Source organism: Amborella trichopoda, chromosome 12 (genome assembly GCF_054954075.1).
Source record: "Amborella trichopoda isolate Santa Cruz 75 chromosome 12, AtrichopodaSantaCruz75HAP2 v2.0, whole genome shotgun sequence".
NCBI classification, from domain to species: Eukaryota; Viridiplantae; Streptophyta; class Magnoliopsida; order Amborellales; family Amborellaceae; genus Amborella; species Amborella trichopoda.
Genome location: NC_142347.1, coordinates 15,534,295 through 15,559,450, shown reverse-complemented (window position 1 = coordinate 15,559,450; position 25,156 = coordinate 15,534,295). Strand labels below are relative to the sequence as shown.

Sequence of the window (25,156 nt, the reverse complement as noted above, 5' to 3'; positions counted from 1 at the left end):
ACTCTGTGGAACAATCCTTAAGAGTAGTTAGCCATAAATCCTTTAGGGCCACAACATATCAGAAATGATGCTTTCAAGTAGCACTAAGGAAAAGGATAACCACAACCCAGTACCTTTCTCAGAAAGACAAAAAAAAAGATCACTGCACTAAGTGTGACACATCAAATCCACTAGAGTCGCAATGAAATTTGCATAGTGGGAATTGATTTGGAGGTATTTATTAAGGCGAATATGATAAATTAATGTTGTTACTAAATTGAACTTGAAACTCCCACCAACAATAAGCAAACCATATTACTTTCAAACGAAACAGTTACCAGAAGCACGAATTCATAATAATAAGTTAACGGCAGATATCTACATGAATAAGCTAAACTCCATAGAAATTCCAAAGCAATAATCAATGAAATAAAGAAAATAACATATTGCCAATTATTTATACGTTAGGCTATTTGGTTATAGCTAACTATTTGAATAATATCATAAACTCGTGAATCTTAGGAACATTAGGCTATTCGGCTTTAGCTAATCATTTGATTCATTACATGGACTTTTGAATCTTGTGAAGAAGTAGAATTTGCCTTTACTTAGCTGCAATCAACTAAAGATAGAAGCTGCCGCCTCCCGTATTGAAGTATTACTAAAGGAAAGAAAAATATTGAAGCATGGGCTTGTAGATTGATATAACTCCTCATAAAACATAATGAATCCATTCAATATGATTTCAACAAGATCTTGCTTCATAAGATAACAAAAGTATCCATCCACATCTTGAAACACGCTAAACAAACTATTATTCTTCATTTATGAGAATTACTAGTAAGCCAGATTGTGTGAAACTCTCTGGATACAGTCACAGATTACACTAAATTCTTTTATCAATTGCTCCAACTCTATCGCGAGGAATAAGACGCAACTCAGAGCCATGCTTGAGAAATACGTTACCTGAAAACACCAGCCAGTATTTAGATTGTTCACAATATTGAATATTAATTGAAAAATCACAGCAAACATCAACTTAAGATTACAATGTAATCCAATATCCCTAAAGTAATGCATACCGTTATTTCACCAAAAAAAAGGGGGGGTAATTGATACAGAGTCTCTATCTAAAAAAACTCCGTAGACCAGATTTGTGTCAATCTTAGAAATAAAAGCTTAGTCCAGTAGTCATTTCCACATGATTAAGAAAACTTATAAGGAAATGAGAAGTAGAAAGGATATTTGAGGCCAACCTGCACTTTGTTGTGGATTAATTCCAACACCATCTGCATGCAAAGTGAGGAAAGAATTTAATTTCCATTCACAAAGTGATTTCGAATAGAATGACTGAGATATTAAGCAAAACATATTTGGAACAATTGTGAAAGAAATTGTGTGCCTTAAGCAGCACCGAATTACATTACCAAATTGGAAATTAGACACCCAATATTAATCTTCAGTGTGCTGGACTCGCCTCAGCCAAAGGACTTGGCCATTGGCTGAGTCAAGTTACCTGGGCGAGTCCTGCACAGGGCCAAAAGGCCCTAAATAAACTCAAATAAAAATGAAAATTTAAAAAAAAAAATTTTAAAAAGGCAGCGAAAGTAAAACCAAACAATTTTAAAATAAGCTTTAAAGAAAAATATAAAAATAGGGATTATTAAAAAAAAAAAAACTCACCAATCTTTGCCAAAAAGATCCCAATCATATAAAATATGATACAACATTTCTACATTTTTTACAATTTTTAAAAAAAATTGCAAATTTTTTTTTGTGTACCCTGAGTTCTGCACACAACTTGGGGTACTTGCCCGACTCCTGCACTATTAATCTTTCTTGCAATGAAACCATGCATTTTGAAAGCAGGATGAATATAAACATAAATTTTTTTAGAGCAAAATAACAGATAGTACCATAATAAACAGGCGGACTGCAAACAACGACTATTTTACATTAAAAAAAAAAAAACTTTCTGAGTCAGATTTGCCAGGATCAATTAAAGTTTCCAGAAGTTAGAAAGACAGACCATTAAAATTTAGTGGATGGATTCTCATATCACCAAATTCAACAATTAAGAAACTATAAATAAAACAACAAGAGGATGGAAATTTCAGAATGAGCCATCAGACTGGATAAACTATAGATTCGGCTGCTATAATCTAGAGAGAGATAGGAGATTACCATTGGTGATAATAGCGCTGGTCTGAGGAGGCACTTTGAACTCTTCCGCAGCAAATTTCAAGACCGCTGTGAAAGGGGCTTCCTCTGGAACACTAAAACTGGAAGAGAGAAAACGAAAAAAATCTTAATTTTAGTTGCATCATGCATAATTAAATTGCATGTGAGAAGAAAATAGAAAAACCTAATTCAATGAAAACAAAGGAGAGGATCATTTACACTTTGAAGGGGAGCTTTGGATCAGAGGTGAGAGTGACTTTGAAGGAAACTTTGCCACCCCCCATTGGCTTGTTAGAGTTTGTTGCAGAATTTGAGGAAATTTTAGCAGACATGGCCTCTGCTCAAAAAAAATTGAGAGAGAGAGTAACGCGAGAGAGATTACCTGTGAAAAAATGTGTTAGGCGAGAGGGGTATTTGAAGCAGGTCGTGTAATTATACGATTACACCGTGGTAGAGGAATTTGGAAAGGTAATGTTTTGCACGTTCCGGGCCTTCATGATTTTAACTACCGGAAAGACCACATAGAGGACTCCCGGGCGGAATCATGAGAGGTTAATTAGGGATATGAATCGGGTCGTTCCGACCCGCAGCTCTAATGGTTCGACACGACTTGGGCAGGGTTTGGGTGTGAACCTGGTGGATGAAGTATGGATCCATCGAGGACCTAATCATGACCCAACTTATTATTTTCTATTAAAAATCGGGGACCTATTATTTTTTATTAAAAACTAAAGAAAATAATAGATACCCCAAAGCACAATTTTTAGACAACTTCCCCCAATTTTTTTTTTATTGTAATTTTTATCCCAAAACTAATTTTTATAACAAATATCCTTAAGTCAAAAAGTCATACTTCTTTAAACAAAAAAGCCCTTATCTATACATATTGGTGTCAAATCCCCATACTCAATAACCAAAGACGATCCGGCATATATTCTTGTCGGACCGATACCCCTGTCATAAGAACAATCCGTCACACAACCCATTACAATTGGCTTACTATCGGATCGTGGCAAAGAAGTGTCGGACCGACAATACATCTTGCCAAAGCGCTATTTCACGTGCTCAACGGAGATCAATACACCTTTTGTCGACCATATAACCTTGTTCGACCAACGACACCTTCTGTCGGACTGCCAATATACTATGCCAGACTGAGTGCACCTCCTGTCGGACCGCAATTTAAATTGCCGGACCGATGGCAATGCTCGACCAACAACCGGACCGCAGAGCACAATCATCGAACCAAGAGTAAATATTGTTGGACCGAGAGTTGGAAGTGCCAGACCGAAAGCATCTAGTGCAAGACCATGTTTCCTATTGACGGACAGACGTTGGAGAGAAAGCGCAAGAGAGAGAGATCGATATACACTCATCAAATCTACCATATCCAACCTTCCAATCTATTATATGTCTTTATTTAGAATGTCATGTTGTTAACATCCTAGAGAGACTTATGAGGAACATTTTGTCTTTATTTAGAATGCCTCCCCAGATTATTAGCATCCTAGAGAGACTTATGAGGAACATTTTGTGGGGGAATGAAGAAAAAAAGAAAGTGATTCATTTGGTTAGTTGAGCAAAGGTGTATGCACCTATAAAATAAGGTGGTTTGGGAATTTGTAGATTGAAAAACATGAACTCTACATTACTTTTAAAATGGTGGTGGAGAGTACATACCCACCAAGATTCGCTTTGGGTAGAAATTTTGAGAGAAAAATGTGGGATCGATCAAGTTTATGGTATTATAAAAGGGGAAAGTCTATATAGAGCCGAGGCTCGAAACAATCAATTTTGAGCCTACCTGAAAATTTTGACTATAAGAGGTTGTTTTGATGCCCAAATATCTTCAAATTGATCATCTTGACATCACGAAGCATGGATATGAAAAAAAAATGGATTTCAACGTTTTGGAAATAGTGTATTTTGTAACGTATTTTTATAGCATCAATTTTCAAATTTTCAAGATTTTAAAGATTTGTCGATCTACACTATTTTTGAAGCTTTAAATTTTATAAATAAATATAAAAATATATATTTTAAGGCTATCACAAAGATTTTCAATATTAAAACTACATTTCTCGACACTACTTGACAATAGGCTCTAATTTGATTGTTTAGAGCCTAGGCTCTATACAAACTACACCCATTATAAAAAGCCCAAGGAATAAGGCCACTCTTTCCCATATTTGGAGGCAATTGACATTGAGAGACCTATCTGTCTTTGTCATTTCCAGAAAGTTGTGGGTAATGGAGAATCTACACATTTTTTATATGATAAATGGTTTGGTGACTACCGTCTTAAATACCTTTTTCCTGAAGTATTTTTTAAAGTCTCAAACCCATTAGCTACAATTACGGAGCCTAGTGGGGATAATCATACTAATATTGTTTGGTCTATTTATTGCAAGTACAAGAGAATGACTGATACTTTTATCCATTAGTATCAAACCTTGTTGGACATGTTAAATAATGTTCAGCTTTTTCCTAAACTACTGGATGATGTGATATGGGATCTTACTACCTCGAGGGATTTTACATTAAGTTAGCATATGCTCTCATCTTTTACGATCGATATAAACAACTGGATTTAGGACTTTCTCAGATAAAAAAATTCCATGTTTCTCTTAAAGTTCAGTTGTTTCTATGGATACTTTGTCGATAGAAGCTAGCCATTGTGGATAACTAAAGGAAGCGATAGTTCATAATACCCAATGTCTACATTTGTACAAAACTAGCGATGAGATGACCCAACATTTATTCCTCTTCTGCCCTTTCATTTATAATATTTGGAATTGGGTCCGCCAATGTTTCAACTTATCCATTCCAATTCCATAATTTTGCAAATTGCTTATCGCTCCATGGTTATCCCCTAGTATCCCAAAGATGGGTAATATTATTTTAGTATTCTATGCGGGTTGTCCTTTGGGGTGTGTGGAAGGAGATAAACCGAAGAGTGTTTGAAGGAATCTCTACTGATTTTGCTATGCTAAACTCTAACATTTTAGCTTTAACAGCAAATTGGTTTTCATCTCACAAAGATAGTAGCTCTACACCAAATAGTCTTATCATTAATAACCCCTTAGCAGTTGTGACCTTGGGCAACATGAGATCTACCCAAAGAGCTATAGTTTGGTCCCCTCCTCCTTTATACTCAATCAAATTGAACTTTGATGGTAGTAGTTAGGCAATATATGAGCAGCAAGCTATGGTATTGCTACCACTAATAAAGCCATTTGTGGTATTGCTACCACTAATAAAGCGGAGGTTAGAGGTCTCCTAAAGGGTTTGAAACTTTGTTCACAGTGGGAAGGACATAAGATTATTGAAGGAGATTCGGCAAATGTCATAGCTTGGAGCCGTGAAGAATTCAATGTTCCATGGAGCCTTAGAGTATTGTTTAATGAGATTGAGAACATCCTTTCTTTTTTCACCGCTAACTTGCATCATTGCTATCGTGAGGCAAATGAGGAGACAGATGCCTTAGCCAAAGGAAGAGCAAACTCCACCTCTCTGCTTGTAAATTTTTTCTAATGCTTCATCTTCTTTTATTTCTTGTATATCTTGTGTCTAGTATCAATTTTTTTATTTAATAAAAAAGATTGTGTTAATTTTCAAAAGAGAGAGAGAGAGAGCTCGATGCTTTGGAGAGAGAGAGAGCTCGGTACTTTGGAGAGAGAGAGCTCAGTGCATTGGAGACGGAGAGAGCTATGTTGAAAAAAATAGGGCTTGGGTTTTAGATGGGGGGAGAGAGAGGGGTGAGTTTTTGAAAACAAAAAAGATTGTGGGTGCTATGAGAGAGAGGCATGGACAATATTAAAGGAGGGCATTTTGGTCTTTATTTGACCTTTTTTTTACTTGGGCTATAAAAGTTAGTTTTCGGATAAAAGTTGCAATAAAAAAAAAGTTAAGGGTAGGCTGTTTAGAAAGTCAACTTTGGGGAATATCAATAATTTTTCCTATATAATAAATGAGATTGTATAAAATGAGACCATTTATCTTTATTATAGGGAGGTCACAATTACTTACAACCATCTGATGTGAAATTTGATTGCTTGAGTTTATTACAAAATCCGAGAAAATTTCTTTTTCACTTTGAGCTTGGTCCATGAAATAAATGCAATCACCTAATTTCACATCCAATAGTTAAGAATAATTGTGACCACCTTGTACCAAAGGTAAATAGTCTTATTATATACTTTCTCATAATGTTATGTATAATATAATATTACATAATATATAATATAGTATAATATAAACTAATATATTGTTTAGTATATAATATAATATAAACTAATAAATTGCTTAGTATAAAATTTTATTTATATATTAAATATTAAATATTAAATATTAGTTACATATTTATTTATTTATTAAATATATTATTTAATAAATAAAATATTATATAATATATATTATATTATAAATAGTGGATCTTGAATAATGATTAGTGCGTCTGCGTATGAAAATAAAACCTGGGAAATACTTCCCCATGGGTTGAGGTGGTTTTGTATTCATGCAAAGTGGTTCATTTTATGGTAAAATATTTTACCATGGGTTTTGTTTTCATATGCTTTCTTTCCTTACTTAATATATGTAAAGCAATTTTACTGTGAAAATATTTTTCGGGGAATATTTTTACACCAACCAAACATGCTCGAAATCTCTCAATTTTTTGTATTGTAATGTTTTTACCCAATCATGTTGTTTGAAATGACCAAATTGCCCATATTTCGGACCTTGAAGATCCAAAATATAACTCTTGTAATATTACTATTGATTTAGACATTGAGAACATAAATACTCTATTAGAAATGCCTTGCGACAAGTGTACATAGAAGATGGGGGAAATTATGATTCATCCCCTTATCATACTTTCTATGCATAGGCCCCTAATACTTTTTTAATCGCACTAACAATTCATTTACTTTTTTGTAACGAACCTCAAAATAAGAATGTAGGGCAGTTTAGGATAAAGTACTCTTGTAGTCAAGAGTGCCTTGTAGACTCATTTTTAAACAAGATATCTTTATAAGGCAAGGCCAGGGCTTAGGCTTAGGGGTGTCGGGTCGGGTCAGGGTTAACCCGATCTGACTAAGTTTTAAGTTAGACCTAGACTCGAGCCATACCCTATTCGGTTCAAGTTAATTGGACCCAAACTTAGCTCATTGGATCTGACCGGGTGGTCAGGATTGGGCCTACAAATAGATTTTCACCAGTGAAAGGTTTGAGGTAGGCTCTAATTCGATTGTTTAGAGCTTAGGCTCTATATAAACTTTTCCCTAACTTAAAAGACTATTACAACTAGTGTAGGAAAAATCAAACCAGAACTAGACATGGGGCCAGAAGCAGTTCAATTGGCCTAACCGATGAACCGGTGGGTTCAACCGGCCTAACTGAGCAAGTCTCGTGCAGTCAAAAAAATGTTAAAAAATAAAAAATACAAAAAACCCAAATAAAATACAAAAAATATATTTAAAGCATGGTTAAACAAAGCACATCCAAATGAAGTTGAAAATTAATGAAAAAATGGATTTTAAATAATTGATTTATGCCAAGTGGTATTTCGATTTCTATATACAGAACCGGGTATTTGGAAATCTATTTAGATACATTATAAATGTATAAATCTATGTGTTAGAATCATATCCCTCAATTCATATATATATGCTCAGTGGTATTTGGATTAGGTTAACGAAACTAAGGGATAGGGTTCTAGCACATTTTTCATTTATTTATGATGGCTGATCTAAAGAATGTATGGCTAATGTCTCTGTCTACTCTTATTGCTCTCTCATCTTTTCTAAAAAATTTAAAAAAAAGGGCATGCCCCTAGTAGACCCAAAGAAAAGGGACACGCCCTAGCCTAGTGAGATCACAAGGGGGTCCCTGTCCCTTGTTCCTATGCTCTCATATTTTCAAATAAAGGTTTGGCTAAGCTTCCCATTTGGTGAGACTCAGTGGTAGACCAAGATACCATGCACTATTGTTAGAGGAGACATGGTGTGGAGTGTATGAAATCCTTGGGGATAACCTGAGGCAAGGTATTCGGCAATTTTAATGGCATCATGTTTCTTGATTCTTCATGCATTGTATTTTTATATGATTATAAAGAATTTTAATAGCATGGAAGAGATGATCTTAGGTTGTATTAGGGTTTATTTTCATGATTAAAGTTGTAATTTTTTGAAAATTGAAAGTATTCTAGCCGGTATAAATAAAAGAAAGAAAAGAAAATTGTTAACTGTATATAATTGGCTAGATCACATTGTCCACATTTCACTAACTTGGCTAACAAATATCATGCCTTTGAAAAAGAAGGATGGGTAGATAAGAGTATGCATTGGTTTTTGTGACCTCCATGGGCATTGCCCAAATGATGGCTTCCCTTTACCTATTACTAAATTCCTCATTAATTCGATAATTAGGTATGAAATTTCCTCACCCATAGGTGGTTATTTGGGTTACATCCAAACTAAAATGGACCCAACTGAAGAGGAATTAACCACCTTTATAACACCTAAAGGTATCTTTTGCCTTATGGTCATGCACTTTGACATCAAGGATGCTGGGACCACCTATCAAGGAGCTTTGACCGTCATATTCAGTCAGCTTCTACACGAAAATTTAGAATATTATGTTTATTACTTGATTGTCAAGCCTAATGAACATAGCAGACACCTCAGTTTTACTAGTCATTTTTGAACGGCTACAAGCACACCTCTAAAATGCGCATGTGGTGTACAATCTAGGAACTTTATAGGATTCATCATATGACGCCGAGGTATTGAGATAGAACCCCCAAGATCAAGAACACTTGAGACATGCCACCTCCTCGGTTTGAGGGATTTAAATTGTTACATGAAAATTTAGCCTACATTATGAGGTTTTTATTTGGTCTCTTAGGGAGACATCAACCATTCTCTAGTGAATGAAGAAGGGATTTCCATTTGAATAGAGCGACATTTACTAAAAAATATTTGACAACCTCAAGCGGTCCTACTAGTACTAACTAACACGAGAATAAGGCAACCATACATACTTTATACAGTGGCCTTGGAAAGTTGTTTGGAAACCCTTAGCATAATGACTAATGAATAGAGGAAGCATTATACTACCTCAGCCGCATGAAGTTAGGCGCCGCATGCAAAAATTCCTCCATTAAAAAGACATGTCTAGCTCTTATTTTTGTAATACAAAAGCTAGTACTTTATCTCTTAATCCATTTGGTCCGTTAATATCCAAGGTAAAACCTATCAAATACTCACTAACTTGCCGTATTTGACAACTAATGGTCTGTCCTACTGATGAAATTTGACATTACAAGTGCCTAAAAGGCCATTTAGGGCTAGGCTTTAGCTGACTTCATGGCTGCTCAACTATTATCTGTGAGGGACAATTGTAAAATGAAAAGGTCATGCTGACTGAGATGCAAGGTGGCAATGTAGATCTAGCATAATATATGCATTTAGGCCGAACTTCCATAAAAAAGGCTCTCATACCAATGTTAGATTCACTGAGCGAATCCCAATGTAGCATAAACACTAAAGAATAAGGATCGGTTAGATGTTACATACATTTTTCAAATCCAACTTCCTTTTTGAGGTTTGTGTGATCCTTTTGTTCATTTTACGTGTAGCTTATTTGGATAAAAAATTCGATGTCCGAAACTTTAAGCCAACTTTGTATGATAGCTAAAAGTATAATATACACTACACAATTCTGAGCCATTGATGGCAAGCTTGGAAACTCTTGAATCACTAATATAGGTTTTTTTATGCTAAGGTTTCTAAAGAGAGAAAACTATGAGGAGAGAAATGGGTCTTTAAGTGTAAAGTGAGGCTCTTTTTGAGAGGCACATAAGTCATATTAAGAATTCTCTACTTTTTCTCTCTCTTAACCTGTTATTTACGAAATAATCATATCCAAAAGAGGAGAATTCTTCTCTATTTTAGTAATAATATTCCCTCTAGATAATTTTATCCTCAATTGAATAATATCATGTAAGATTCCTTTTTTCTCTCTGACATTAACAAGTCTAGTAATATTATGAATACCCTTTGTTCTATTAACCAGTAAAAATATTGATAATTCCATGAAGGTCCTTGCACCTACAAGAGGCGAACTCCAAATCCAACAATTGTTAAACCACAAGTCTTATTTTTTTATCAAAGTATTTATGTAGTTGTACATCAATTTTGACTTTAAAGAATTATTTTCATAAAAACCTAATAGGCGAGAAAAAAGAATAATTAACGTGCTCCTCAATTGAGCGAGATGTAGGCCTACTCCCTCATGCTAGTCATCGAAAAGGCTGCTTCGAAAGACACGCCTCATACTTTCTAGCAGACGATACATTCTTTCTAAAAGGCTGAAAAAAATTTCTTTGGGAAATGAGTGTCTATTCTATGCTTTCTCAGGATCATAATATATGTGTATTCCCTCATGTAAAATACCTACTTGCTCTTTGTTTTTTCCGGTTTTTTTTTTTTTCCTTATGGTGCAATTTTGGGATCAAGGAGTCACCACACAAGCATTCCCAAACAAAAGAAATTGGATTTTGATTTCCTGGATGGTTAGATCACATTATCCAAAAATTAGATAGTTTGCATTCAATATTAGCATTTTTGTTTAAGGATTATTGTAAACTAGTTGGATTACGTTTGGTGTACGTAGAATAGAATGATCATTAATCATATAAATAGATAACATTAACATGCATCTCTACATTGATCTTTGTTTGATGAACTCTTACGAATTGAATGGTTTCCAAGGTTACGACATAATTACTACAAATTTTGAATATGCATTTGACACTAATTCAGTAAATCATTCAATAAATAAGATATAAGTGGTTTCTAGAGTTATGATCTATTTTTTATTACGTAATATCATTACAAATTTGAACATTTGCTGAATTTACGCGACAAATATGATGTCTCGAGGCCTAACATATTTTGTCAGGTATTTATATGAATATAAATATAATTCTCAGAATAGTGATTTTCTACATTAAAACAATCTTTTAACATTTTTTGATGATAGAGAAAAACTATTGTTATCGCAAATAAATATTGCACTGCATAATAATGAACATACGTTATTTGATTTCATGGATGTACAACATTCATGACGATAATAATGAATAAAGAAATATAATATGCATTCATGGGGCCGATTCCATTGATTTAGATAAATATTATACTACATAAAAATGAATATATGTTATTTGATTTCATGAAAGCACAACATGCATGATAATAACCAAAAAAAGAAAAGAAAAAGTATGCATGCATGGGGCCAATCCCCTTGGATTTTGGTATGCATGCATAGATAATTATCAGTCTAAGAAGGGTGATGACCTTGAACTTTTCCTTGACCCATCTCACGCACAGGTAAATGGGCATGGTTGTGTTAGGTAGGCAGCCAATGTAAAATTTTGCCAAAACCCATCATGAATCATGATAAACTTACAGTGTCGCTTATGCTAGGGCATTCCCTGGAAGCAACACGTTGAACCAAAACCCAGGTATAGTGAAAAATGAACAAGAGGAAGCTAAGGGGTTCCCTAAAAGCGACGCGCTGCAGCGCTGGCCAGTTGCGGTGAAAAAAAGGCAAGAGTTTTTGCGACACCCTAGACGAGTATGAGTAAAGAAGTTAGTCCAAGATAGTAGGATTTGTTTAGCTACATGGAACATAGGAATGCTTACATGTAAGAGTATGGAATTAGTGGATACTATGAGACAAAGGAGAGTAACATAGCTTGTCTACAAGAAAAAGTGATAGACTCTTATTAATTAAACTTGTAATTAGGAGAAGAGATAATTAACGTAATTAGTGCTTATATACCAAAAGTAGGATTAGGTAATACTATTAAGAGACAATTTTGGGATGACATAGATTAATTAATCCAAGGCATACCTAATGGAGGGAGGACCTTTTTAGGTGGGGACCTAAATGGTCATGTAGGGAATGATAGTAGAGGATATAAGATGTGGGTTTGGAGAAATAAATGAAATGGGTGAGATTGATCTAGAGTTTGTTATGGCCTACGACCTAGCAATAGTAAGCACTTCCTTTAAAAAACGAGACCAACATTTAATAATATGTAAAAGCCAGATAAACATCTTCCTAGTCAAGAAAGTAGATCGACCATCAAGTAAATATTGCAAAGTTATCCAAAGAGAGAGTTTGACTACACAACATAGACACTTGGTCACAGACATTTGCGTAAAGACATGGAAGAGAAGAGTGGAAAGTAATGGGCGTCCAATAACTAAGTGGTAGAATTTAAAAAATGAGAAAATCGACTTATTTAGGGATAAATTGGTTGACGAAGAAAAATGAAACTTTGAACATGATGTCGGAAGTGAAAGAAGCTTTGAAAATGATCCAGATAGGAAAGGCTTTAGGACCATATGGTATCCCGATAAAAATTTGGAATAATGAAAATGTCAGACAAATGGAGGAAAAGTATTGTGGTACTTATTTATAATAACAAATGAGACATACCAAATTGTAAAAACTATCGAGAAATCAAGCTTATGAGTATTATTATGAAGCTTTGGTAAGAGTCATTGAGTAACAACTAAGCCATGAAATGAGTGTATCTTAAAATCAATTTGGTTTTATGTCAAGAAGGTCAACAACTTGGGCTATTTTCCTACTTAGGCAATTAATTGAGAAGTTTAGGGCAAAGGGAAAAGACCTCCACGTGGCCTTTATTGATCGAGAGAAAACTTATGATAGAGTAAGTCGAGATTTGATTTGGCAGGTATTGGAAAAGAAAGGCGTCTCTAGACACTACATTGACTTGGTGAGAGATATGTACAATAGAGCGGTTACTAGTGTATGAACAGCTAGTGGAGAGACAAGTGAGTTTTCAATAATAATAGGTCTACATCAAGGGTCAATATTGAGCATGTACCTCTTTGTCATAGTTATGGATGACTTAACTAGGCACTTGGTTGTTCGCAGATGATATAGTTTTGATTGATTAGACTCGAAATGATGTCAACACAAAGTTAAAACTTTAGAGGCATGCTCTAGAATACAGAAGTTTAAAATTAGTCAATCGAAGACAAAGTAGATGGAATGCAAATTTAGTAATGATAGGAGTAGAGACGATGAAGTAGTAAATATTGATGTCCAGGACGTACAAAAAAGACCACACTTTCGATATCTTAGGTCGATAATCCAGGAAAATGAATAGATCGAGGAAGATGTGGCACATAGAATTAGAGTTGGGTGGGCGAAGTACAATTGTGCAATGGGAAATTTATGTGATCGTCGCATATCAATGAAGCTGAAAGGCAAGTTCTATAAGACAACGGTGAGATCAGCTTTGCTCTATGGGGCAGAATGTTAGGCAGACAAAAAACAATATACCCATAGAATGAGTGTAGCAGAGATGATGATGTTAAGATGGATGAGTGGCAAGACAAGAAGGGATAGAATTTGCAATAAATCTATTCAAAATAATTTAGGTGTGGCACCAATAGGCTATAAAATAAGAGAGAGTAGACCTAGGTAGTCTGGCTATGTGTGGCGTCGACCAAGTATAACACCTATTAGGAGGTGTGAGTTAGTTCAAGTGGAAGGACTAAAAAGGGCAAAGGGTAGGCCCAAAGGATGTGATTGGAAGTAGTCCGAAAAGATATGGGGACTTATGGCTTTACTGATGATATGGTTTTTAATAGAGCATAATGGAGAATAAATTCATGTAGCCGACTCCAATTAATTGAAAAAATGGTAAAATGATAATGATGATGATGATGCATAGACCATTATAAATCAAGTAATTGGTCAGTGGTTTTATCAACAATTTTATTGAATATTATGGCAAACAATGAAAAAAAGAACGAATAATTCTATTTCATTATTTCATTGCTACTACTGCCTCATACCTTTAGGGCGTGTTTGATAATAGGAAGTTAGAAGAAGAAGAAGGAACTTTACCTATTACTGTTGAAACCAAATTTTGAGCGTCCAATCTTCTATTAAACTCGCACATGTGAAAAATATAAAAAAATATTCCCAATAAAATAAAATGATCAAAATACCCCTGAAAGTTTCAAGGGGTATTTCGATCATTATATTTTAGCGAATAATTATTTTTAATATTTTATGTAGGTGCGCCCCAATGAGAATATGGCATGTACCAAATTCACATTCATACAATTTGTATAACAAAAGTAAAAATAAAATACCGTAAGGAGTTTGATCTAAAATCAAACGATGAGTGGCTCACTTGAACAAAATTGAATGGCTGAATGATAGGGAAAGCATAGATTTTCTTTACTGTAGGAGAAGTATAGGAACCTTTCCCCAACTATATATTACTCACCCAAAAACCATAATTCTACATTCATCAGATTAGTTACATATTAAACAAACATCCTAAAAAAATTCAGGCGCATGGGCTACTTTCTCTTACTCTAGCTGTGTACACATATGATTGTCACCCATTAGTAACCTATGGTATCTCCATGAATAACCCAACGACCTTTGCTTTTTTCTCACACCTAATTTCTCTCTAAAATAGAGTGTGTATTATGTGAAGTCAAAGTGAAAACGAAAACCAATGTATTCATATGGCATGCATTACTATCTCAAATTCAAAACTCTAAGTAAAAGCCCATATAAATACGCATTAATGAATGAAAGGAGGAGGAACAAAGATTCAAGAAACATATGCATACATATGTCTGTATGCACAAATTTGTTGAGGAAACTTATAAAAAAAACAGAGGTCCTTCTTATAGGACGTCACCAACTCTCAAAAGAATTAGGAGTGAGACAAATATAAAAGCATATATTTAATTTATATTTTTTTTACTGTTGTTTTATATTAAATGGAAGTAAGAAAAGAAGCACATGGCAAGCAAATGAATAACAAAAAAACGCAGAGGAATACGTCTTCATAAATCTTAAAGCACTTGTCAATGCACAAAATCAGATCATGAGATCATCACAACATGAAACAAAATCCTAATAACGGTGCTATATAATTGTATCATGTAAAATATTTGGTAAGAAAAGAAGCACATGGCAAGCAAATGAATCACAAAAAAACGCAGAGGAATACGTCTTCATAAATCTTAAAGCACTTGTCCATGCATAAAATCAGATCATGAGATCATCACAACATGAAACAAAATCCTAATAACGGTGCTATATAATTGTATCATGTAAAATATTTGTCGCGATGATAATGGGCAGGCTCATATTATCCCAATAACTTCATTTTATTGGGACAGTATCGAAGATGATACTAGCCTGGGTTTTCTCTTGAGAAAATGAAGAACATCATTATATAATGAAATTATCGCATGTAATTGTCACCAAGTCCATAGTATTGTGTTAATATTGCACTTTGGATGCAACTCACAGAAAATGATTTTTTCAAACCGAATAATTTTGTCTTCTTTTTCTCTTTTCTTTTCTTTTTTTGCATTTCCTTATTATTGCAATGTTTTTCCTAGGCATTCTACATACTGGATGAGAATTTAATTATTGGTGAACTCCAGGAGTCTAGCAAGAAAACAGTTCCACGGTTAATAGCTGCACAAGTTAAGTCTTTAACTTTTTGGTGTGAATGGGTATACTTCCTTCTTCCATAGGGAGAAAAGAGAGCATGGTGGTGATTTGATTTGTTTGCTACATTAATTCATGTTCTTTTGAGTTGATGCAAGATTCATTGGTGGAGAATGCCAAAGAGCAAGCCAATTCTACTGGCGGCGATAAAATAGAGATATTGTGGTACAACAATCTTTCTCCCTTACCCCCTTCTAAAATCTCTCTCTATCTCTATTTTTATCTTTATTCTCTACATAACAATATCTTTTTGATAAGGTTGGGGGTTTACTTTTTATCTATTTTTATTTTAAATGTTGTTTTCCTTATCTCCATAATTTTCTCATTTCTCCCTCTAAAATTTCTAGTATCTCAATCTTTATCTGTATTTCACACTACACCTCATGTTACACAGATATTGTATAAGAGCGTAAGTATCTAACGATATCGGATTAAAAAATTGCCGCACAAAAGCCCCAAAGCATTGAGCACACATTGCATTTTTTTTTTTTGGGTAAGTATAAGTTGGGTAATTCAATGGTAGGAATCGAACTTGAGATGTAGTGTTGCATAATGTCAATTAGTAACCACTAAAGCCCAAGCTTAAGGGTGAAAGTATTGGTTCTAAGGGGGTTCGAACCCCAGCCCCGCTAGAAAACTTTTGTCAGGGCTACAGAGGGAGCCACTCAAACATAAATGAATCAGCTTAAAGAACAATCATGTAAACCAGTTTTTGAAAAAATCGGCCGAGTTAGCTCGGACTCGGCCGTGTTACTCAGGCTCAGGTAGTGGCCGAGCTCAAGTTATCCCAAGTAGGAGGTCCAACTCAGGGATATTAAACGAAATTCAAAAATAAAAAATCCCAAAAAAAGAAAAGAAATCTATTTGTAGTATTCTTTTATTGTTTTATTTCATTTTAGAAAAGATTGAAAAATATTTTGGCCAACTTCGGGGATATTAAAAGAAATTTTAAAAATAAAAATCCCAAAAAATAAGAAATATATTTATAATATATTTTTTTAGATTTTTTTATCATTTTGGAAAAGACTAAAACTGATTTTGGCCTTGAATACATACTTTTATATTTTTGTAGACATAGACACTCACTTGCTTCAATCCATAACTAAAATATCCCATGCAATAAAAAGTATAGTAGAGAATCACACTAAAACTAATGAATTGGTAGTTCTGTAGGATCACACTAAAACTAATGAATTGGTAGTTTTGTAGAAACTTTAAAGCTTTTTAGAGAGATGCAATTCGTTGATGTGAAGCGATCCATTTATACTCATGGGTGCTTTAGAGTTAGGGCAATGGATACAATCTTTAATGATGAGCATGAAATCAAGCTAAGCATTCCCTTGGGCACATCACTTATAGACGTATTCAAAGTGTGGGAGTTTAGAGCTAGCTTTAATGGTTCTATGAGATGTCTAAGAGAAATGTAACTTTGTGAACTTGATGATTGTGGGTCTTGCTTTACATGGGGAAGGAAAGGGAGTCTATTCACATATGGAAGGTCAGGGATGCCCAATTGTTTGACATTTGTAGGTACTCTTAGTCCTATGTCAATACTAAATAGAAGGTCCCTTTAGGGTTTTCTAATTTCAATAACATCAAAACCCTAGCTAAGCAAGGGAGTGAAAGTGGGGCGTGTTGGGTGTGGCCATTAAATGCCTTATGAGTGCTGGTAAAATGAAATAATATAGTGGAACATGAACTCAGTGCGAGTGTGGTCCCTCGTGGACCATACTAAGCAAACGATGCTTGTTGATACCGGATTGTGCTTGACGGTCTAGACCAGTCGGTTGGGAAACCTGAGCATAGAGTATAAACTGATGGGAGTTCTAATGGGTCATCCCTTGATGAGGTCGGAGTATGCCCGGATGAGTAAGCCAAGGGACTGTGTGACCCTTGTGTGTGATGGTGGCCATCATAGACAGCGGTTAAAGCTTTATCTATGTATCATCACACGACATGAATATTGATAAACTTTTTTTGAGAAAGCAAGCCACATTTCAGGGTAAAACGTATGCATGTGTGAGAGATACCCCAATGCGTCATAGGAGCTGTGGTCGCATTAAGTTTAAGTGACCTTGGACAGTCTCTAGGGGAGAACCTAAAATCCACAGACTGGGATTGCGACCCCTTGGCTCATCGGCCAGACTTTGGTGACCTACTAATGAGCCCCTGCATGGATTGTGGGTCATGAGAAACACTGGGTCGGTTTAATAAAGCAAATGTGGTCTGTAGTCCACAGTTGAAGGTAGAATGGCCCAATGTTTGATTGATTGAATTCCTATACTATATGGATCATTTCCCCATCTAATGAAATTATGTTTGTTTTATGATATATATGACTTTAAAATTATTATTTGAATTTTTTTAGATCTCTGGATATTTTATTTATCAAATTTGGATTTATAAAATCAGATATATTGATTTTATATTGATTTAAATATTCAAATAAATTCTAAAATTATTTTATTGAGTTTTAAAAATATTTAAAAGTGCATGGGGGCCCATTGTGCACACCATGGCCTAGATGGTGGGGACCATGAGATCCTCTCATGGGTGTCACGCCCCACCCATTAAGAAGCTTCCTATTTTTGTGATAAGTGATTTTGGCTTGTAGGCCAAGTTGCTATGTATTTTGGAAAGGTATTGGCTTGAGGAAGCTTTGAATGAATTTTTGGAAAGCATGAGAAGGTTTGTGCTTTATTTTGGTATATAAAATATTATATTTGAAATTATTTTATTTAATTTCTATTGATGAGAAAATAGTTTAAAAAATGGGGATAAATGATCTAACACCTTCCATAATGTTGATGACACATCTATGGAATGGATGACTCAAATCTCTCCCTCCATAAGTCACCCATTGTCAATGGTTCATATTCAATCTTATATGAAGAGGCAAGTAAATGAAAACCCTAGGAAACCCTAATCTTGTTCAAAACTTATAAAAATGGATTGTCTCAACCCAAAATCTCAACACCTTGCCTTTATATATCTCTTAAGAAAATTGCTCTCTCTCTCTCTCTCATAAAAGCCCAAAGGACGCGCTTCCCACTCTCTCGTCTTTGATCTCTCTCCCTCCCACATTGTCAAAAAAAGGGGCTAAGGGTTTAGGTCATGGGGTTCTTCGCTCTTCAATCTCTCAACTATGGATTTATGGCTAAGGGTATTAAGGTATATCAAAAAGAGAATCCATATCTCTCAAACTAGGTTGCTAAGGGAATTCACCTAGGGTCTGAGTTAGTAATCAAAGGGGTTCATATTCTATTAGTGTTGCTTGGCCTAAACTTGTTATCCTGGTTGAGAAGGAAGGTTGATTATTGATCCAGTACCATTGGAAGGTGGTGACTCAGTGTCGGGTGCAATAAGCCCGATTGAAGTAGTCTCCGACACTCTATTTTTGTTTTTTGTCATATTTAATTATAATGTCTTTATATTCCCAAGCATAAGAATTGTGGATATTTTCTTTGTTTAAAGAAAATCGGTTTAATGGCATCAAGGTTTTTAAGATCTTGGATTTGTTAGTTTATTTTTTTTTTAAGCAAGAATTATTGTAATAAGATTACTTGTAAGTGATTTTTGCCAAAAGAAAAGAAAAGGGGTGAAAGGAAGAAAAAAAAAAAAAAAATTCTCCGGTAAGATCGCATTAGTCTTTCTTTCAGGGCGTGCATGTATTGATAGAGGTCATCATGCTTGGATGGGGTATCCTCTTGGGTATGGAAACAATTTTAGATATGTATGCATATCTTTCTCTCTCGATTTTAAGTTGGGGATAGGTACCCATTTTAGGAAGTTTAAACAAAAAAAAAAGGGAAAAAAATCTCCTATTTCTCAAATTAAGATATGCAAACAATCTCTCTCTTCTTAAAATCTCTACTTTCTCCCTCTTCTCCTAAAATCTCTACTCTTCACTCAAACAAATCTTAGAATATGTGCATATCTTTCTTTCTTTTGAATTTGAGTTGAGAATATGTACCCATTTTAGGAAGTTTGAACTAAAAAATAGGGAAAAAATATATCCTACTTCTCAAATTAAGATATGGAAATAATGTATTTCTCTCTCTTTCTAAATCTCTACTCTTCACGCATAAAAATGTTAGGAAATGGTGGAGATTCTCTTTTTTGTATTCTTCACACAAAAAAATTAGGAAACTGTAGGATAAAAAAAATCTCTTATTTTTCAATAATATATGGAAACAATCTCCTCTCTCTCTCTTCATGACATCTCTACTTTCTTTCTCTCTCTTACTAAAATCTCTACTCTTCACGATTAGGAAATGGTAGAGATTCTCTTTTTCGCTACTCTTCATATACAAATTTTAGTCGCTCTTCCCCTAAAGTGAGGAATGTGTCCTACAATCTCTATAAAATTAGGGCCCATTCTTATTTTTGCTACACATTTCCGCCCCTTAACTCTGGCTTAATAATATAGTATATCTAGATATCTCCTATATGTTGCACAATTAAAAAAACTCCACCAACATTCATATTTTACGCTCGTAACCTACCTACCTACTTAGAGTGCATATTATATTTAATTTTATTATTTTTCTATGCATCAGATTAAACTCAAATTTTATGAGTTAATGTTTTTCATCACCTATTTGTCAAAAATAAAAATATATAAATTAGAAGATTATTTTATATTTTTTGTTCTTTTTATAACGAGAAGTATACACACCCAAAATTGAAGCTTAATCTAATGAATATAGAAAGTAATAAAGTTAAAATACATCACTATCCTTAAAATAGTTGGACATAAATATAAGGGAAAATATACAATGAGACCATCAACTTTTGATATAATGTAGTCACAATTAATCTTCACAATTAGATGTGAAATTGAGTGGTTGCATTTATTCCATTGACCAAGTTCAATGTTTAAATTTTTTTTTTCAAATTTTGTGACACACCCAAACTATTAAATTTTACATTTGATGCTATAAGTAATGAAAAAAGTATACAATGAGACCATTTATCTTTGGTACAAGGTGATCACAATTAATCTTGACCATTGGATGTAAAATTAGATGGTTGCATTTATTCCATTGATCAAGTTCAAACTTCAAAAGAAAATTTTTTAAACTTTGTGACACACCCAAGCTTTCAGATTTCACATCGGATGATTATACACAGTGTTCAAAAAGTTGCCGATCAGATTCGGAATCGAGCGATCGGATCAGGTATCGGCTAGACCATTCAGAACCCAGCCATAAAACGGGATTCGACTGTGACACCATTTTTTTCAAAGTCTGGAGGGCATTTTTGTAAGTTTTTAAAGTCAGGAGGGTATTTTTGTAATTTTTAAAAGTCAGGAGGGTGTTTTTGTAATTTCTTTAAAATTGGGGCAAATGCTTCAATGTTTTAGAGAAAAGACTCAAAATTTGTGACACACCAAAACTATTAGATTTTACATGATGCTATAAGTAATGGAAAAGCATGACCATTTATCTTTGGTACAAGGTGGTCACAATTAATCGTCACCATCGGATGTGAAATTAGATGGTTGCATTTATTCTAGTGACCAAATTCAAACTTCAAAAGAAATTTTTTTGAACTGTGTGATACACCCAAGCTTTCATATTTTACATTGGATGGTTGTACACATTGTTCAAAAAGTCGTTGATTCGATCCGAAATCGGGAGATCTGGATTTGGGTATAGGCTAGACCGTTCTAGATCCAGCCATAAAACGAAATTCGACCATCACACTTTTTTTTTCAAAGTATATAGGGCATTTTTGTAATTTTTCGGAGGGCGTTGTTTTTGTAAATTTTTTGAAGTTGGAAGGTGTTTTTGTAATTGTTTTTGGGGGCAAATCCTACGTGCCCTTGCTTGAGGAGGTACCCCTATCTTGTTGTTTGCGGCCCCCAAAAAAACAAGCCCCTATCAACCATTTATGCTTTCAAGCACACACTTGAGAACGCTAATGAGGAGGGTTTATACATAAACTTGTTCTATATGTTCGATGTGGGACATTTTGTCCCATTCACCCTATGCAGCATTAGCTCTTTCTCTCTCTCTCTCATATATAATGAATGGCATTAGTTATGGCTCTTTATCACTAATATTAAAAGGCTAGGTTTAAAAGGTTCGGACCTAGCTCTGGACCAAGAAATAAATAGCATAATTATATATATATATATATATAAAATTTTATTTTTTTATTTTTTATAACATGGTGGCCCTTAGCAGAAATTTAAGAATATTAATTTAAAGAGGAGGAAAATTATTAAAAATAATAATTGGTTGATAGGGCCCACCACCCCTATCCTTCACCAAAAATATTAAATTTACATATCCAAAAAAAAAAAAAAGACTAATAGTATTAAGCTATTAGCTAATTGGAATTAAAAAAATTGGTACTAGCTCATAGGATATTTAAAAAAATTGGTACTAGCTCATAGTATATTAAAAAAAAGCAAAAAATAATACTAATACTAGTTTATTGAACATTAAAAAAAATGCTAGTTTATGAGATATTTTAAGAGAGAAAAATAACACTAGCTCATACCACTTTAGAATTTATTTCAAGATGAATTTCATTATCAATTATCCCACATTGCAAAAGTGAATTTCTTTATTTATTTTCTTAATTTTATTATGATTTCAAATTTATGTTACTAAATTCTATATTTCTATCAACGCTAATTATTATATATTAGATTTATTTATTTGTAAGGGTCATCTCTTGTTTTTCGAATCACATTTATTATATTATTATAATTAATAATTATACTAATTACAATGATAATCAAATCTTATATTTTATTTATTATTTTATTTACATTATAGATTATGCAATGTATTATTTTTTGTTATAGTTGTAAATTAGATTTTTAAATTAGATGATATTATAAGACAAATTTCAAATTTATTCTTATTTGTATAGTAAAATGATGATAAAATACAAACCAATAATTCTAATTTCAATGTATAATATTGTATTTAGTTAGGTTTTAATAAATGTTTAATGAGAATCTTCATACAGAAAAGAACATCTCAATATTCATATATTGATACAAAAAAATAAAAGTTATTAATGCAATACCTTCATTTCTTGTTGGATTTCTAAAAATAATATTTATAATTATTTTTAATATTTTTTTTGAATTTCTTTTAAGGTCGAATTCGACTTATTCGGCCGATTCCCGATCCTAGACGCCGGTTCACCGATCTAGATGGGTTTTTGGGGTTCTTAATCCGGGGCACCGATATGTTTTTTAAACCACTGATTGTACATAATTATGACCACCTCATGTAAAAGGTAAATCGTCTCATTTTATACAATCCCATAAATAATTGTGATCTCTTTATATCCAAGATACATTAACTTGTAAAGAAGAAGAGAAAGTTGTTATAAATATATAAAGGTTCAACCATACCAAATGACAAGATTTACCTATCAAGATATATTTCATCAAGATAAATAGTCTCATAGTATACAATCCTAAATATAAAAAACAAAATGTTTTAAAAAAATTTCAATCCTGAAAAATACTGGAGATATTTCTAATAATTTTAAGGGGGGTAGAGATGAGCTTTGAGCATACACAACTTTCCAAATTCTAGAGACGGTGGTTTGACAGATGCACAATGTTCTCCTGCGGGCGTACATTGTCGCGCCTAAAACAAGGAAAATATCAAAAAGCTGTTTGAATATACCGATCGAGACGAAAAAGAACCAAGGCAGATCCTCTAAACAAAAAAAAATGCAAGAGTGGAGAACCATCAATACTGAAACTCTTAATTATTTCCAGAGAGACAGAATGTTATGAATTCTGGAACGGTTAAAATAGGTTTTGGTCAACGATAATGGCTACGAAATCGTCGACGACTCCATTAAGACTCTCTCTCTCTACCTTGTCTATTACGCGAGTTCGCTCGCTTGTACCTTTCTCTTCCTGCATCATGAAATCATAATTCACAAGAAACCATAATTCTATGAAACTCTAATTGTCTTCCACCCCATGAAACCCTAAATCACACCCCCTTCTATGCGACCAACCATGGCTAGGGTCCCTTGGGATTTTCTCCTCTTCTTGTTTCTGGTTTTGATATTTGATCTGGTCTTGTGTGGAGGAAATTTGGAGAATTTCAAGGGGGTCATTCGATCTGATCATGGCTCTGCTATGGTTTTGCCTCTAGTTTTTTCGTCGTTCAATTCTTCAAAGCGCGTTGTGCTGGGGGAGCAGCACAGGAGGTTGCAGACTAATGAGCCATTGAAATCCAATGCTCATATGAAGCTCTATGATGATCTGCTCACTAACGGGTACCGTTTTTCTGCTTGAATTGGAAGAAAGCTTCCCACCCAAAAAAAAAGGGAATAGATTTCAAGTTTTGTGTCAATTTTGGGTTTTGGAAATTGGTTGCCTTTGTTTTTGGGGGGAGAGTTTTTTCTTCCTTTATTTTCTGTTTTTTGGAAATCTATCGTTGTAGTTTGTTTGTGAGGTGGCGATTATGGGCTAGTTCTAGATGATTTCAGGGATTTCAGATTAATTGTTTTCTATTTGAAAAGCATTCCGTTATGACCCCAAGCTCATGTTGAGCACACGACCAGTTGAATCGATTATGTTCATGTTGGTTCACTAGGAATTGTGGTTAATTTTATATGTTTGTCTTGCTGCAAACTGAGGACCTCTATGAGTTTAACAGGTTTTTTCAAAAGTTTGGGGCGTTGGTTCTCTCTATGAAAAACTTGGAAGTGTGATATGCCTGATACATGCCCCTTAAGGATCCTTATTGTTAGAAGTCAAATTTGAATTTCTATGCTCTTGCATGTATGTTTTAGTTTTGCATATTCATATTGCTGCAAGTTTGAGGGGCACATAAGGACCTGTGTTTTATTTTCAAACATTTTGGCTTCTAACAGTGTGGACTTTTCCTTTCACTTTGTCCAAATTATTACTATTAAGTAGTTCTTCATTGTTTCCTCAAAAAAAAAAAAAAGTAGTTCTTCATTGCTGCAAAATTGTTGGGGCTTCTATGATTTGTTTCATTTTCTTACGAGTTGGGCTTTTGCCTTTTCTCGATGAAACTTTATCACAGTATAAATGAGCTTCTCTTTTACAATTACAAGTTAACCTTGTCTGCTTATTATGGTTACTTCATTAGTCACTCGGCCCTGGTGCTTGTTTGAGTTCAAGTGCTTGATCGAATTGTGAATGTGTGGCAGATATTATACCACCAGAATTTGGATTGGAACTCCTCCTCAAGAATTTGCACTTATAGTGGACTCAGGCAGCACTGTGACATATGTGCCATGTTCTACATGTGAACAGTGTGGCAATCATCAGGTAATCACAGCTTGAATTGTTTTCTTGAACAATTTGTGTTGTAAAGCTGCTCTGTGTTTAATTTTCCTTCTCAAGCTTCTTCAATGTGCTATTCAAGGATTACTTTGT

General features: G+C 34.1%; 2 protein-coding genes across 2 annotated transcripts in view; one reads left to right on the top strand and one right to left on the bottom strand.

The window, feature by feature from the left end:
* Positions 1-656: 656 nt before the first annotated feature.
* LOC18434191 (ubiquitin-fold modifier 1) lies at positions 657-2,546 on the bottom strand. The gene is made up of 4 exons (XM_006844265.4): positions 2,380-2,546; positions 2,164-2,261; positions 1,236-1,268; positions 657-945 (listed from the first exon to the last, which is right to left on the bottom strand). Exons 1-4 carry the CDS (start codon positions 2,490-2,492, stop codon positions 866-868), a joined length of 324 nt encoding a protein of 107 aa, XP_006844328.1. The 5' UTR covers positions 2,493-2,546; the 3' UTR covers positions 657-865.
* A 20,894-nt stretch (positions 2,547-23,440) lies between these two features.
* LOC18434192 (aspartic proteinase 36) overlaps positions 23,441-25,156 on the top strand; it is a 50,331-nt gene continuing 48,615 nt past the window's right edge. The window contains exons 1-2 of the mRNA XM_088853479.1: positions 23,441-24,024; positions 24,928-25,048. Of these exons, the coding sequence (XP_088709605.1) occupies positions 23,750-24,024; positions 24,928-25,048 (396 nt within the window). The 5' untranslated portion in view covers positions 23,441-23,749. The remainder of the gene's footprint in view (positions 24,025-24,927; positions 25,049-25,156) is intronic.

Coding starts and splice junctions, on each gene's coding strand:
- LOC18434191 (XM_006844265.4), bottom strand. CDS start 2,492: ATGTCTGCTAAAATTTCCTCAAATTCTGCAACAAACTCTAACAAGCCA. Junction 2,262..2,379: donor CCAAAGCTCCCCTTCAAAGT/GTAAATGATCCT, acceptor TCTCTCTTCCAG/TTTTAGTGTTCCAGAGGAAG. Junction 946..1,235: donor TAATCCACAACAAAGTGCAG/GTTGGCCTCAAA, acceptor TGGTGTTTTCAG/GTAACGTATTTCTCAAGCAT.